Source organism: Triticum aestivum, chromosome 2B (assembly GCF_018294505.1).
Source record: "Triticum aestivum cultivar Chinese Spring chromosome 2B, IWGSC CS RefSeq v2.1, whole genome shotgun sequence".
NCBI classification, from domain to species: Eukaryota; Viridiplantae; Streptophyta; class Magnoliopsida; order Poales; family Poaceae; genus Triticum; species Triticum aestivum.
Window position 1 is genome coordinate 796,285,806 of NC_057798.1, and position 16,384 is coordinate 796,302,189.

Below are 16,384 nucleotides of genomic sequence, written 5' to 3' on the forward strand. Positions count from 1 at the left end.
GACATCGTATGCAAAAGTTATAGCTGTTTTATATTTTCCCTACACTTTTTGCAAAACATGTCCAAATTTAAGTTTTTAAATTTTCCTAACTAGTAGATGTAGTAACATAACTACATCTCGAAGGATTTTCATTTTTAAAGTTTTTATCATTTCTTTTACTTTTTACAAAACTGAAAAGGCGATCCACAGGACGGCGGGGGGGGGGGGGGGTGTTAGAGTTTGAAAATGAGACCTTTAGTACCTGTTCGTGCCATGAACCGATACTAATGCTTCAAACCCCTGAGACTAATACCTGTACGGTGCCCTAGCTGTTTGAACCGGGACTAATGCTCACATTAGTCCCGGTTCGTAATGCAACCAGGATTAATGCTCTTTTCTGGCCGAATCAAAGCCCTGTTTTCTACAAGTGTCGTCTAAAATACACTGCTGGGCTGCGCGCCTGGGCCAAGTATCTCGGTCTATCGAGCTGGCCCGGTCAAAACCAGGACCAGACCGACTTATTTTCGGGCCTGTTTCTGCAGACCGGACCGACCATTTTTATCAGCGGGCCAGGACCGTTCGGTCCGATCCGTTGCGGGCCACGAGCCGGGCCAAAAGCCCGCTCGCCACGTCCAGGCCGAGTCTTGTGTATCGTTGTACATTTCAAAGCAGCAAGCAAGGATCGGAGTACCCAAATACTGTAGCAGCCTAGACGTTCCCCAAATACAGTATAAACTAGTGAACTTATGAGGAAATTTCCTTGGACCACTTTCAGTGACCAGCACCCACCGCTTTCCTTGACGTGATCCGCCCGTCCCCCATTGCGTCACACGCCTATCTCCGCAAAGTCACACTCCCAACCCTCTAAAGGCTTGAGTGCTCTACCCACAGCCATTACCACGCCTCGCACAATTGTCGCCAGGCGAGACAAGGACAGCTAGCAAGAGAGCAAGGCGATGTCAATGGCGGACGAGCAATACGACGCTGGGCCGCGTGGGGCGCCGCATGGGCTGCTGTTGGCGGTGGTGGTGGGGCTGCTGGTTGGGTGGCCGCTTTTCCTAAGTGACGGCGCTGAGGCGGTCACCGATGCCATCGCCGGGCTGCTCGGCCCCGTGGGCCTGCTCCTCCTCCCGGTGGGGCTCCTCCTCCTCATCCACCTCCTCTCCTGCGACCGCTCCCCCGACGTGTTCGAGTTTGGCGGCTCGCCCGACGCCGTGCACCACGTCGGGGGATCCCCCGTCGGCGTGGCGCTGATGCTGGTCCTCATCCTTGCCCTCCTCTACTACCGGTCCGCGCTCTTCGGTGGCGGCGGAGGCGACGACGAGTAGGCGCCTAGGCGCTCGCCAGTAGGTACTAGGTAGAGCCTGATCTCGGTGTGGCTGGTTGGTTGTTCAGACTTACGAGTAGGCACTCCAGCAGGCAGCAGTAAATAAAAAAAGTGAGAGCTTTGCGTCTAATCTGTTCCAAGTGTTGCATTCCAATCTTGGTCCAACTGGCAAGGACAAACAAAAAGTTGGAACTGAATTTGACCTGATTTGTGCCTTTTGAACCGATAGTGAGACGCTAGCTCCAACTGCCTCGTACCGTGTAGTGTACTACTCCAAAAAGCTAATGGTGTTCTGCTCGTAGTAGCTGAAAATGAAAACATAACTTTGGATTTCCAAAAGGAGAAAAAAGGGCAATTTGAAGTCAGTTTCATGGGATGTTTAGCTGACAAATCTGTGCACTAACAAGTGATTACACACTCATCCTAGGCAAGAACGTAGCTTGCTAAGGTCCTGGTATCTAATGGTTCCACAGTTACTCAGGAGTGACGTGGTGGGGGAGTTCCGCGGGTGTGCTGTGTGATTCGGAAGCGAACTAGAAGTAACTAGTCTTCAACCCATGCTACTGCACGGGCTAGTAATTACCGAAAATTTATAATATTATACATAAAATGTTTAAGTAATTATTTACTTTATATCCCGTCCAAATCAGAAGTATTGATTATTTTTACTACTTATTTTCATAGCGCAGATAATATTATATTTCCTACGCCCTACACTTTAAACATTGTGGACAATCATACACCTTTAAATTTTTTGTATTGATCTTCGTGACATAACAAAATATGGTCACACCATTATACATACTAAAGTCTCCTAAACTAACACTGGCTAAATGCATCTCATGATGTCCTATGTTTTTAACACTACTACACATATATCATCCATGATTTTGCTCTCTAGCACTTACTATTCACTGGTTAACCATGTTTCCCGCGTACATGTGGTTAAAATATTTTTCAAAATAAGCACTCGGTAGTTCATTATGCCGATCACTCTCAACCCCATCCATGCATGCTCTCGATGTGTGTGTGTGTTACACATGCGCATGCTCGGACACACACATAGCCCTATCCAACTCTTCGCTGCACCCACCAGTCAAGTGCTCATCAGTTCTACATGTTGATGAGATGCACACCTCGCTAAGGTATGTGGCTCGGTTAATTCTTGTACTTTTAAATGTTTGGAAGATTGTTGAACTTCTTGAAGTTTGCTTTTAAATGCATGGAAGGCCTATATGTCTTTTTTTAATAATTAACTATATTTCTGGTTTTCTCATCAGATCAATTTTTTACTTGGGCTGGAAAGTTTTAGAATCCATCCTTGTATTTTTAGTGGCTTACCCGTTTGTTTTGTCTAAGGATCCCCTAATTATTGGATTCCATCCGTAAACAGATTTCACATTTCTTCAATACCAATTTCTTCATATTTTCGGAAAAAACTATGTGCTTATCATTTGCAAATTTGGGTACATCTTCTCAAGTGTGATTTATGGACGTGATTAGTGTAGTGTATGTAACTTATCCCCTGTGTGTCGGAACTTATGAAATCAGTCGGTTTCTGATGAACTGGCGTGGTTTAAATATTTTGTTTTTTTTTGAAAATTTTTGTTTCACTCGCGCGTTTTAGCCATTTTGTATTTTGTTATTTTATTATTAAATATATTTTTGACAGACATATATTTTTTTGTACTATTATCTTTGTATTTTAAGAAAACACTATGTGCATGTCTGGTATAAATTTTGGAATATATACTTATGTGGTTTCTGAATGAGAACAAATAATTCATGTACATAGATTTACGCACAATACACTTATAGTCTACGCAGATTTATAGTGAAGAGAACATCATCCATCCATATAGTGCTAGCTGTCTTACGCATGCATGTGTAAGTTCATCACTATGTTCCCAATAAAAAAATCATTAACCTGCTAGTTGATGTTAATTTGCATGTTTCCTTCTTTCCTTTTTTTCTTAACTTCACTTCCTTCGTTTTTTTTGAGGTCACACTTCCTTCGTTTTTGACACCACGTGTTTCCTTCCAAGCATAAAACCGAAGGACTCTTTGGGGTGGATTGGATCTCACATTTAAAGCGCATGGACTTCCTTTTCCTTTTTTTTGTCGGTAAAAGCGCATGGACTTCTAAAGACACGTTTTCATCCACGCGTAATACTGATGGACTCTTTCCCATTTTATCGTTGGACTATTTTTTTACATTTTTTATTATGTACGGGTAATCAGCCAGATCGTGGATTCTTTTCCCGTTTGTCGTTGGACTATTTTTTCTTTCTTTATTGTTGGAGTTTTTAATGTAGGCCTTCTTAATTTCTGGGAACGGATGGAGCCTTTCCTTTTTTCAAAATAGGCTTTCCTTGATTATTTCTACGTGAGGCTTTCCTCTTTTTTTTTTGACATGAGGCTTTCCGTTTTGTTTCACTAACGTGAGTCGTATCAGATGTGTTCTTTATAAGACGGAATCATTTGTGTTACGTAAGTTTTTCTTTTATCCTGATCGTAAATTTTTCAATCTAACGGTTTAATTAATTTTGATGATGTGGATTAATGAGAGATCATGAATGGTGCCTCCAATTAGTAAATATAAAAAAGGTATAAGATATGCGCGCTTTGCCGCGACGGCTGACATGAGCGCGACATGAATTGCACATGCCACGCTAAGATATCTTGCAAACAACTATTTTGTATTGCGAGGTTTGCAAACAGCTTGCATGTAACAAATTACAATTTCGATATAGGCACAATGTACTCATCCCCTTGCTCCTATAGAAAACATAAAATTTCATCTCAAATGATAAATTGTTTCTTTTAGGTAAAAGACCATTAGTTTTAACTTTCAAGAGAAGAATGAATCTCTGATTTTGTTAACAATGAGCAACAAAAGTAACGCAGAAAATTATTAAAAAATTGGAAACAACTCATCGAAAAACAAAATTATAAAGAACATAGTAACTTACTGTGCTAAGCCATTCTATTTAGTATAGGTAGTAACTACTGTATGTCAGAAGCAACTGTGTCGCCATGTCTGTCTCTGTTACCCATTTTGTTTGCTAGAAAGGAATTAGTTTGAGTATAGCGTCCCTGGGGTACGTCAAATCTGGGCTAAATCATGCGGTGAAAACTAACTCACGCTTTTCTTGGGATATTTACTAGTACCAATATTTTTCTTCATCACAGTTAATTAACTAATATTAATATCTTGAATTAATACAATGGATGTCAATGGTGATGTTGCTCAATTGGTAGAGTGCTAAACAATGTGGAATAGAGGCACTCGTTCAATTCCTTGCATTTCCATTTTGTTTTTTTTGTTCTACTTTTGTCGACCGCCTTCAATTTTCCTTCGATATTGGCCATCAGGTAAGAGAAAAAAAGGAAAAAAACTTTGTCACGCTGCATTGCTTTTTTCCCCCCGGAAATACTAACACCCACACGTGTGGGCGTCTAGCAACTCACCCACACGCATGGATCCTCGTCCAACCAATTCTGCACGAATCTTGGTGCGTTCTAGCAATTTTTGTGTGCCACGTAGGACTGGACTGGTGTGTGGGCATTCATCCGGTCGCCCACACGTCCTTTTTACCACATGGGGCTGGTGTGTGTGGGCGTTTAGCAAGTCGCCCACACACCGGTTTTCACGCATGCAGAGGGGCTGGTGTGTGGGCGTTTATCACTTCGCCCACACGCCCGTCTCCTCGCCCACACCCAAAGCCGTCAGTTGCCATGTGTTTCTGTACGGTACATGGCAACTGCCCTAACTTTGCTTGTAAGCAGATGACAACTCTCTTTTACCCGAGTTGCCATGTGTTTTTGCATGGTACATGACAACTGCCCTAGCATGCACGTAAGCAGATGGCAACTCTTTCTTTTTACATGGTAACTGCCCTTGGGTGCTTGTGAGCACATGAAAACTCTTTTTTTTACCCGAACATGTTTTTTTGCCATGCCTTTTTTGTAGTGCCACATGACAACTGCCTAGTGTTAGTAGGTGGCAACTCCTAAAGTTTTGAAATCATGGCAACTGCAGTAGATCAGACCATACATGGCAACTGCAGTTGAGCAACCATGACAACTATAGTTGTCTGACATGGCAACTATAGTTCAGCGACATGACAACTGCAATTAAATGAACATGGAAGAGGGTCCAAACCATGGCAACTGCGGGGACGCGTGATGACTGTCACGTGGCTTGCGGGAGCATAAGGTAGGAGGCCTGACGTACAGGCGTGTGAGGGTTATCTATTTTGCCCACACGTAGGCATGTGAGAGGGACCGCGAGAAAAAAAAGATATGTGGATGTGTGGGCTGATCCTCTAAAACTCCACATAAATGTGTGGGAAGACTCCTTAACGCCCACACGTGTGGGCGTTATCGGCGTCTTTTTTTGTGAGGATTGTGACGCTGCATGGGTGCTGCTTGGATTTTAACTTGTAAGTTGGAGGCTGCATGGGCTGCTGCTTGGATCTTCAACTGGAGGCTCGGACACATTTAGAAAATAAAGTGGAGCCCACAAGCTAGGGAGCAGTATTCTCAAATAAAAAATTTATACGAGCAGGGAGCCCACCGGGTAAAACCCCGTAAATAATGAATTTGTATCATGTTTTTTCGTGATAAAGCCTGGGTTTGTGTTAAATAGATTTCAAAAAAATATCGTTACCACAGTACGATGATGCAGATTTAAAAGATTTAATTAACAGAAATGTTGTGCATACAACCATTACCAGCGCCCATCTACTTTGCAGTAATAGGGTCTAGCTCAATTGGTAGAGCGCTAATCAATGTGGAATAGAGGCACGGGATTCTATTCCTCGCATCTTCAATTTGTATTTGTTATTCTACTTTTGTCGACCGCCTTCAATTTTCCCTCGATATTGGCCATCAGGTAGGAGAAAAAAGAATTGTTTTTCTCATCCGCAAAAAGCTAGGGTTTTTGCCTCCCGCCGGCGCCACCGCAGGTCCGCCTCCTCTCTAGTGGTCCTAGGGCCATGGGGCGCGGTGGATCTCGTCAAGGGCCTGCGGGAGGGCTCTGTTTTTAGTTGTTTCTTTCAGTTTTGTTAGGGTTTGTGTCCTGCTCAGGAAGACGAGACGGCGGCGACTCCATGAAGATGAAATAAAGGTCTCCCCGCCTAGCCCCCGTTCCGGCGGTGCGTCTAGCACCTTTGATGGGTTGTGGAGGTGTGTCTCCGACGGATCTATCTTTGGTGGATTTGCTTGGACCTCGTCGTTGTTCGTCTACGTTCGTGTGTCTTTGGATTGGATCTTTCTGATGTACATTATTCTTCATCTGCGGCGGTTGTTGTTCTAGCGCGCTGGTCCTACGGGGCCTTAGCACGACTACTTCCCGACTATCTACTACAACAAGTTGTGCCCGAGTCCGGCGATGGAGGGGCGATGACGGCGGCGCGCCTTCGGCTTGCTTCAGTGCTGGTAGTCGTTGCTAGGTGGTCTACAGATCTGAATGTAATTTCTATTATTTTTGATATTCTTTGTACTGCCATCATTGAAGATGAATAAATTAAAAAATTTCTCGCAAAAAGAGGTAGGAGAAAAAAAGGAAAAAAAGACTTTGTGATGCTGCATGGCTGCTGCTTGGATCTTTAACTGGGCTGGAAGTTGGAGGCTGCATGGGGCTGCTGTTTGGATCTTCAACTGGAGGCTCGGGACACATTTAGAAAATGAAGTAAATCTGATCTTTGTCTAAAAAAAAAAGTAAATCTGATCTTTTTTAAGAAAATCGAGTGGAGCCCACAAGTTAGGGAGCAGTGTTCTAAAAAAAATTATACGAGGAGCTCACCGGGTAAAAACCCATAAATAATGAATTTGTATCATGTTTTTTTCGTGATAAAGCCTGGGTTTCTGTTAAATAGATTAAAAAAAATATCATTACCACAATACGATGATGCAGATTTAAAAGATTTAATTAACAGAAATCTTGTTTCATACTAAAATTATGTGCATATAACCATTACCAGCGCTCATCTACTTTGCAATAATGGGATCTATCGTGTCCACTCTCAAAAAGAAAAGTGTAACGTCAGTCTCAAACTACACTTTATGCATTTGTTTACTCTGTTTGAAAGAATGCTGAGAATTTTAAGCAAGAGACTGCTACTAGTGAAAAATACCGAGTTTGCTAACAATTTGAGTAACCACTTTATGACGAGATTGTAGCTCAATCTTCCGACTGAGCAATATGAGGATCACTGACAAAGTTGCGCGCCCACGGAATGATGCATGTTGCCATTGAATCCTGGTATCAAGCCAATGTTAGAGCCTTGCATAAGTAGATCGCACACTTTATGCATTTGTTTACTCTCCTTGAAAGAATGCGGAGAATTTCTAAGCAGAAGACAGCTCCGAGTGAAAAATACCGAGTTTGCTCACGATCTGAGTAACCACTTTATCACGACATTGTAGCTCAATCTTCCAACTGAACAATATGAGGATCACTCACAAGTTGCGCGCCCATAGAATGATGCATGTTGCCATTGAATCCGGCTGTCAAGCCAATGTTAGAGCCTTGCATAAGTAGATCGCACAAAGAACTAATTATACTCCCTGCTATCTGAATCAATTGATGCTGCCTCTATACGAGTCCTATTAATTGGTTGAAGACTTGAAATAGTGTAATGTTTGTACATGAGGATGTAGCTCAAAAGGCAGAGCACTTAATGGATGCACATAAGAGTGGCTCCTCGAAGCCATTCGAGATGGTGGACGGCGACCTCACTAGTGGCGATGGACACTGCCACGACGCTGGCGGCAGCGAGAGAGGAGGGGAGAAAGGCTTTTCATTTAGAATGAGATCTGACTGCCGTGTGGGGGTAGGTAAGGTCGAGTGTAGCAGTGATAGACGCACAGAGTTGCCCGTCACCCCAGTATAAGCATGGGAGGCGGCAACGTGATCAAATATAGCTGTGGTGAGCGACTGTCAAAACCTGCCACCCCCTATATGAAAATATTTGAAAACGTTTGGCTTGTGGTTGCCCAAATATTGCTATGGAAGGTACAAAATGACGCGCCGCCATAGATGTGGCAGTTAACTGTGGCGGGCAACCGTTGGCGCCCGCCACATTAGCTTGCTAGTCGGGCATGAACTAGAAAACACACAACTGTGATGGGTTATCTTGACTGCCCGCCACAGCTACTTGTGTAGCGCTAGCGGCAGGATTTGGCGGTCGCCACTGCCCTCCACTAATTTGTGATCTCCAATAAGCCCTTTCCCAGTAGTGCTTGAAGCATGTGTCTACAACATCCCCAAGTCTCTCCAAGGTTCCTAGTCCTTCATTGGCAAGGTCAGAATTGCCGGGACCTCATTTGTGACCTTGACCGATGCTAGTGTCCTGCATTATGCACTGGAGAAGCACGGGATGTTTTTGCCTAGTAGTAGCACTGGGTTTTTTCCTAGTAGTAGCGCGGGCATCGGCGCTACAGCTAAACTTCGGTGGCGGCGGAGGCGACGACGAGTAGGCGCCTAGGCGCTCGCCAGTAGGTACTAGGTAGAGCCTGATCTCGGTGTGGCTGGTTGGTTGTTCAGACTTGCTGAGTAGGCACTCCAGCAGGCAGCAGTAAATAAAAAAAGTGAGAGCTTTGCGTCTAATCTGTTCCAAGTGTTGCATTCCAATCTTGGTCCAACTGGCAAGGACAAACAAAAAGTTGGAACTGAATTTGACCTGATCTGTGCCTTTTGAACCGATAGTGAGACGCTAGCTCCAACTGCCTCGTACCGTGTAGTGTACTACTCCAAAAAGCTAATGGTGTTCTGCTCGTAGTAGCTGAAAATGAAAACATAACTTTGGATTTCCAAAAGGAGAAAAAAGGGCAATTTGAAGTCAGTTTCATGGGATGTTTAGCTGACAAATCTGTGCACTAACAAGTGATTACACACTCATCCTAGGCAAGAACGTAGCTTGCTAAGGTCCTGGTATCTAATGGTTCGACAGTTACTCAGGAGTGACGTGGTGGGGGAGTTCCGCGGGTGTGCTGTGTGATTTGGAAGCGAACTAGAAGTAACTAGTCTTCAACCCATGCTACTGCATGGGCTAGTAATTACCCAAAATTTATAATATTATACATAAAATGTTTAAGTAATTATTTACTTTATATCCCGTCCAAATCAGAAGTATTGATTATTTTTACTACTTATTTTCATAGCGCAGATAATATTATATTTCCTACGCCCTACACTTTAAACATTGTGGACAATCATATACCTTTAAATTTCATATGCTAGTGTCCTGCATTATGCACTGGAGAAGCACGGGATGTTTTTGCCTAGTAGTAGCACTGGGTTTTTCCTAGTAGTAGCGCGGGCATCGGCGCTACAGCTAAACTTTAGCAGTAGCGTTGGTCAGCCCGCGCTACTGCGATGTATGTTAGTAGTAGCAGGCACTACTGCTAAGTAATAGCAGCGTGGTCTTCAACCCATGCTAGTACTATTCATCTGTATTTCAATTCTTTTTATTTTATACTCTATTTTACATCTACTAATCCAACTTTTGGCCACATGAATCTAATCTGGGTTTCTTCCACCCAATGATGTAATAACTCATCATGATCATAATAAGTCATCATCATCATCATAACAACTCATCATCATAGTCATATAGGAACTAGCTCATCATTCTAGCACAATGTAGCACATAATTCGTCATCATCATCGTGATAACAAATCATCATTATAGTCATATAGGAACTAGCTCATCATTCTAGCACAATGTAGCACAAAACTCATCATCATCATGATAACAAGCCATCATCGTATTCATATGAGAACTAGCTCATCATTCTAGGACAATGTAGCACATAACTACCTAAGACCTGCTACTCTCTCGAAGGTAAGATAGCATAAAATGGGTAAACCCCTGAATCTCCATTACGGAGAATACAGATGAACCTATCTCTCATTTGTGGGCTGCGCTTGATGTTGCCCCCAAGTAGTTCCCTGCGATCATTCAGAACTTTTCTCCAGTCTTTGATTGTGAGGACGTCATCTCTTTGATGAATCGTGTATGCACTGCGGTGACACGTAGGCCAACTTGGCTTTAAGCTAATAATGTTCATGTCACCTTTCATTTCCATAAGACGAGGTACACAATCCACCGGGAATTTCTATTGAAGAACATCATAATGACATACTTAGCAAAATGTATAGTTTACTTCAGAAGAATGTATGCAAAAGATGCATTGATGATATAATAGGAAAATCTTACCATGATATCTCGATGGATGTTACCGTAATTCAACACGTGGACTAGTGGCACGTATTGATCATAACTTGGAGGAATATGACAACTCATCTTAAAAGTCTCAACATCTTGAATCCATGAAACAAAATGATTTATCTCCTCGCAAGTTAGCTCAGACCCATAAGTGTAGTAGGTTTTCTCTACTACTTTCCGTACATTTCTTGAAGAATGGAAACTCACATAGAGGTAGAAGTGGAAGCATACCCTTTTAAGTGAACAATATAAATTACTTAATAAATATGTTTGAGAAACTAACATAGAGGTAGAAGTGGAAGCATATCAACATCGACCCAAATGTTGATATTATCTTCATCGATGTCATCTTCAGGATCACCAAGATCGAAGGTGACATGCATACCCTCCTGAAAACCATACGCCTTGCATATTTCTATCCAATTCGAGCAACCAAAATGGGAGTAGGTCACCGCATGTTGGAAACGTTGCATGGAAAACAAAAAACAATTCTACGCACACGCAAGATCTATCAAAGGAGATGCATAGCAATGAGATGGGAGAGCGTCTCTACGTACCCTCGTAGACCGTCAGCGGAAGTGTTTGATAACACGGTTGATGTAGTCAAACTTCTTCGCGCTCCAACCGATCAAGTACCGAACGTACGACACCTCCGCATTCTGCAGACGTTCAACTCGGTGACGTCCTCAGCCTTCTTGATCCAGCAAGACAACGAGGTAGTGGATGAGTTTCGACAACATGACGGCATGGTGACGGTGATGGTGAAGCTATATCCACAGGGCTTCGCCTAAGCAGTACGACAATATGTCCGGGGTGTAAACGGTGGATGGGGCGCCGCACATGGAAAAACATTTATTTTCCTATCTAAAACCGACTCTAACTTATGTTCCAAATATAACGGTCCCGTCTAGTGTAGCACTCCACTAGTAGAAATAGGGCCAATTGACCCGGTTCATAAGGGCCTTTAGTCCCGGTTCTTACACGAAACGGGACTAAAGGCCGTCCACGTGGCCGCTGCCTGGAGGTCCACCTTTAGTCCCGGTTGGTAACACCAAGCGGTATAAAGGAAGTTTTATAAATTTTTTGAATTTTTTTCATGATTTTCAAAATTTTGAATTATTTTAACCTCTGATCTCTAATCACCCCTCATCACTACTCAATTTAACCTCTAATCTCTAATCACCCCTCATCATTGTAAATCATCTAACTTCCCGGAGGGTCACCCATCCTCTCACTACTCCAGCCTGAGCACGTTTAACTTCCGGGTTCTATTATCCCTCGTTTCCAAGCCTGTACTTGTTGTTTTCCTGACAATAGTAAGATGTCAATCCTATTAACCCTCAGGAATTTAGCTTGAGCATGAAGTCACACATTTCACTGTTTGAGTTTGAAACTATTGTTCTAAAAAACAATAATTATTTAGTAACACTAATATTTCTTGAATAAGTAGTTGGACCACAGTTTGACCAGATTTGACCGAAATTCAAAAAAACTGAAACAATTATTTAGCAACACTAATATTTCTTGAATAAGTAGTTTGACCATAGTTTGACCACAATTTGACCAGATTTGACCAAATTTCAAAAAAAAACTGAAATAATTATTTAGCAACACTAATATTCTTGAATAATTATTTAGTAACACTAATACTTCTTGAATAAGTAGTTTGACCAGATTTAACAAAAATAAAAAAAAACTGAAATTTGAGCATAACTTTTTTTCCTTTTAGAATTTGAGGATTCTAAAAATTTGCAAACAAGCCGTAGGCCGTCAAAATTGGATCCGGATTTTCGTGCTGAATATTTTGATATATTATACGTTTTTTCTGACATCGTATGCAAAAGTTATAGCTGTTTTATATTTTCCCTACACTTTTTGCAAAACATGTCCAAATTTAAGTTTTTAAATTTTCATAACTAGTAGATGTAGTAACATAACTACATCTCGAAGGATTTTCATTTTTAAAGTTTTTATCATTTCTTTTACTTTTTACAAAACTGAAAAGGCGATCCACAGGACGGCGGGGGGGGGGGGTGTTAGAGTTTGAAAATGAGACCTTTAGTACCTGTTCGTGCCATGAACCGATACTAATGCTTCAAACCCCTGAGACTAATACCTGTACGGTGCCCTAGCTGTTTGAACCGGGACTAATGCTCACATTAGTCCCGGTTCGTAATGCAACCGGGATTAATGCTCTTTTCTGGCCGAATCAAAGCCCTGTTTTCTACAAGTGTCGTCTAAAATACACTGCTGGGCTGCGCGCCTGGGCCAAGTATCTCGGTCTATCGAGCTGGCCCGGTCAAAACCAGGACCAGACCGACTTATTTTCGGGCCTGTTTCTGCAGACCGGACCGACCATTTTTATCAGCGGGCCAGGACCGTTCGGTCCGATCCGTTGCGGGCCACGAGCCGGGCCAAAAGCCCGCTCGCCACGTCCAGGCCGAGTCTTGTGTATCGTTGTACATTTCAAAGCAGCAAGCAAGGATCGGAGTACCCAAATACTGTAGCAGCCTAGACGTTCCCCAAATACAGTATAAACTAGTGAACTTATGAGGAAATTTCCTTGGACCACTTTCAGTGACCAGCACCCACCGCTTTCCTTGACGTGATCCGCCCGTCCCCCATTGCGTCACACGCCTATCTCCGCAAAGTCACACTCCCAACCCTCTAAAGGCTTGAGTGCTCTACCCACAGCCATTACCACGCCTCGCACAATTGTCGCCAGGCGAGACAAGGACAGCTAGCAAGAGAGCAAGGCGATGTCAATGGCGGACGAGCAATACGACGCTGGGCCGCGTGGGGCGCCGCATGGGCTGCTGTTGGCGGTGGTGGTGGGGCTGCTGGTTGGGTGGCCGCTTTTCCTAAGTGACGGCGCTGAGGCGGTCACCGATGCCATCGCCGGGCTGCTCGGCCCCGTGGGCCTGCTCCTCCTCCCGGTGGGGCTCCTCCTCCTCATCCACCTCCTCTCCTGCGACCGCTCCCCCGACGTGTTCGAGTTTGGCGGCTCGCCCGACGCCGTGCACCACGTCGGGGGATCCCCCGTGGGCGTGGCGCTGATGCTGGTCCTCATCCTTGCCCTCCTCTACTACCGGTCCGCGCTCTTCGGTGGCGGCGGAGCGACGACGAGTAGGCGCCTAGGCGCTCGCCAGTAGGTACTAGGTAGAGCCTGATCTCGGTGTGGCTGGTTGGTTGTTCAGACTTGCGAGTAGGCACTCCAGCAGGCAGCAGTAAATAAAAAAAGTGAGAGCTTTGTGTCTAATCTGTTCCAAGTGTTGCATTCCAATCTTGGTCCAACTGGCAAGGACAAACAAAAAGTTGGAACTGAATTTGACCTGATCTGTGCCTTTTGAACCGATAGTGAGACGCTAGCTCCAACTGCCTCGTACCGTGTAGTGTACTACTCCAAAAAGCTAATGGTGTTCTGCTCGTAGTAGCTGGAAATGAAAACATAACTTTGGATTTCCAAAAGGAGAAAAAAGGGCAATTTGAAGTCAGTTTCATGGGATGTTTAGCTGACAAATCTGTGCACTAACAAGTGATTACACACTCATCCTAGGCAAGAACGTAGCTTGCTAAGGTCCTGGTATCTAATGGTTCGACAGTTACTCAGGAGTGACGTGGTGGGGGAGTTCCGCGGGTGTGCTGTGTGATTTGGAAGCGAACTAGAAGTAACTAGTCTTCAACCCATGCTACTGCATGGGCTAGTAATTACCGAAAATTTATAATATTATACATAAAATGTTTAAGTAATTATTTACTTTATATCCCGTCCAAATCAGAAGTATTGATTATTTTTACTACTTATTTTCATAGCGCAGATAATATTATATTTCCTACGCCCTACACTTTAAATATTGTGGACAATCATATACCTTTAAATTTCATATGCTAGTGTCCTGCATTATGCACTGGAGAAGCACGGGATGTTTTTGCCTAGTAGTAGCACTGGGTTTTTTCCTAGTAGTAGCACTGGGTTTTTTCCTAGTAGTAGCGCGGGCATCGGCGCTACAGCTAAACTTTAGCAGTAGCGTTGGTCAGCCCGCGCTACTGCGATGTATGTTAGTAGTAGCAGGCACTACTGCTAAGTAATAGCAGCGTGGTCTTCAACCCATGCTAGTACTATTCATCTGTATTTCAATTCTTTTTATTTTATACTCTATTTTACATCTACTAATCCAACTTTTGGCCACATGAATCTAATCTGGGTTTCTTCCACCCAATGATGTAATAACTCATCATGATCATAATAAGTCATCATCATCATCATAACAACTCATCATCATAGTCATATAGGAACTAGCTCATCATTCTAGCACAATGTAGCACATAATTCGTCATCATCATCGTGATAACAAATCATCATTATAGTCATATAGGAACTAGCTCATCATTCTAGCACAATGTAGCACAAAACTCATCATCATCATGATAACAAGCCATCATCGTATTCATATGAGAACTAGCTCATCATTCTAGGACAATGTAGCACATAACTACCTAAGACCTGCTACTCTCTCGAAGGTAAGATAGCATAAAATGGTTAAACCCCTGAATCTCCATTACGGAGAATACAGATGAACCTATCTCTCATTTGTGGGCTGCGCTTGATGTTGCCCCCAAGTAGTTCCCTGCGATCATTCAGAACTTTTCTCCAGTCTTTGATTGTGAGGACGTCATCTCTTTGATGAATCGTGTATGCACTGCGGTGACACGTAGGCCAACTTGGCTTTAAGCTAATAATGTTCATGTCACCTTTCATTTCCATAAGACGAGGTACACAATCCACCGGGAATTTCTATAGAAGAACATCATAATGACATACTTAGCAAAATGTATAGTTTACTTCAGAAGAATGTATGCAAAAGATGCATTGATGATATAATAGGAAAATCTTACCATGATATCTCGATGGATGTTACCGTAATTCAACACGTGGACTAGTGGCACGTATTGATCATAACTTGGAGGAATATGACAACTCATCTTAAAAGTCTCAACATCTTGAATCCATGAAACAAAATGATTTATCTCCTCGCAAGTTAGCTCAGACCCATAAGTGTAGTAGGTTTTCTCTACTACTTCCCGTACATTTCTTGAAGAATGGAAACTCACATAGAGGTAGAAGTGGAAGCATACCCTTTTAAGTGAACAATATAAATTACTTAATAAATATGTTTGAGAAACTAACATAGAGGTAGAAGTGGAAGCATATCAACATCGACCCAAATGTTGATATTATCTTCATCGATGTCATCTTCAGGATCACCAAGATCGAAGGTCACATGCATACCCTCCTGAAAACCATACGCCTTGCATATTTCTATCCAATTCGAGCAACCAAAATGGGAGTAGGTCACCGCATGTTGGAAACGTTGCATGGAAAACAAAAAACAATTCTACGCACACGCAAGATCTATCAAAGAAGATGCATAGCAATGAGATGGGAGAGCGTGTCTACGTACCCTCGTAGACCGTCAGCGGAAGTGTTTGATAACACGGTTGATGTAGTCAAACTTCTTCGCGCTCCAACCGATCAAGTACCGAACGTACGACACCTCCGCATTCTGCAGGCGTTCAGCTCGGTGACGTCCTCAGCCTTCTTGATCCAGCAAGACAACGAGGTAGTGGATGAGTTTCGACAACATGACGGCATGGTGACGGTGATGGTGAAGCTATATCCACAGGGCTTCGCCTAAGCAGTACGACAATATGTCCGGGGTGTAAACGGTGGATGGGGCGCCGCACATGGAAAAACATTTATTTTCCTATCTAAAACCGACTCTAACTTATGTTCTAAATATAACGGTCCCGTCTATTGTAGCACTCCACTAGTAGAAATAGG

General features: G+C 43.2%; 2 protein-coding genes across 3 annotated transcripts; both read left to right on the forward strand.

The window, feature by feature from the left end:
* Nucleotides 1-863: 863 nt before the first annotated feature.
* Nucleotides 864-8,864, forward strand: LOC123042828 (uncharacterized). Of its 2 annotated transcripts, XM_044465205.1 has the most exons (2): nt 864-1,293; nt 8,778-8,864. In XM_044465205.1, exons 1-2 carry the CDS (start codon nt 936-938, stop codon nt 8,789-8,791), a joined length of 372 nt encoding a protein of 123 aa, XP_044321140.1. In that variant the 5' UTR covers nt 864-935; the 3' UTR covers nt 8,792-8,864. The 2 variants fall into 2 exon arrangements, with proteins under 2 accessions (XP_044321140.1, XP_044321139.1); XM_044465204.1 differs by lacking the exon at nt 8,778-8,864 and having other exon boundaries at nt 864-1,552.
* A 4,364-nt stretch (nt 8,865-13,228) lies between these two features.
* LOC123042829 (uncharacterized) lies at nt 13,229-13,875 on the forward strand. Its single transcript, XM_044465206.1, has one exon. The coding sequence runs from the start codon at nt 13,302-13,304 to the stop codon at nt 13,692-13,694; it is 393 nt and encodes a 130-aa protein (XP_044321141.1). The 5' UTR covers nt 13,229-13,301; the 3' UTR covers nt 13,695-13,875.
* Nucleotides 13,876-16,384: the final 2,509 nt, after the last annotated feature.

Coding starts and splice junctions, on each gene's coding strand:
- LOC123042829 (XM_044465206.1), top strand. CDS start 13,302: ATGTCAATGGCGGACGAGCAATACGACGCTGGGCCGCGTGGGGCGCCG.
- LOC123042828 (XM_044465205.1), top strand. CDS start 936: ATGTCAATGGCGGACGAGCAATACGACGCTGGGCCGCGTGGGGCGCCG.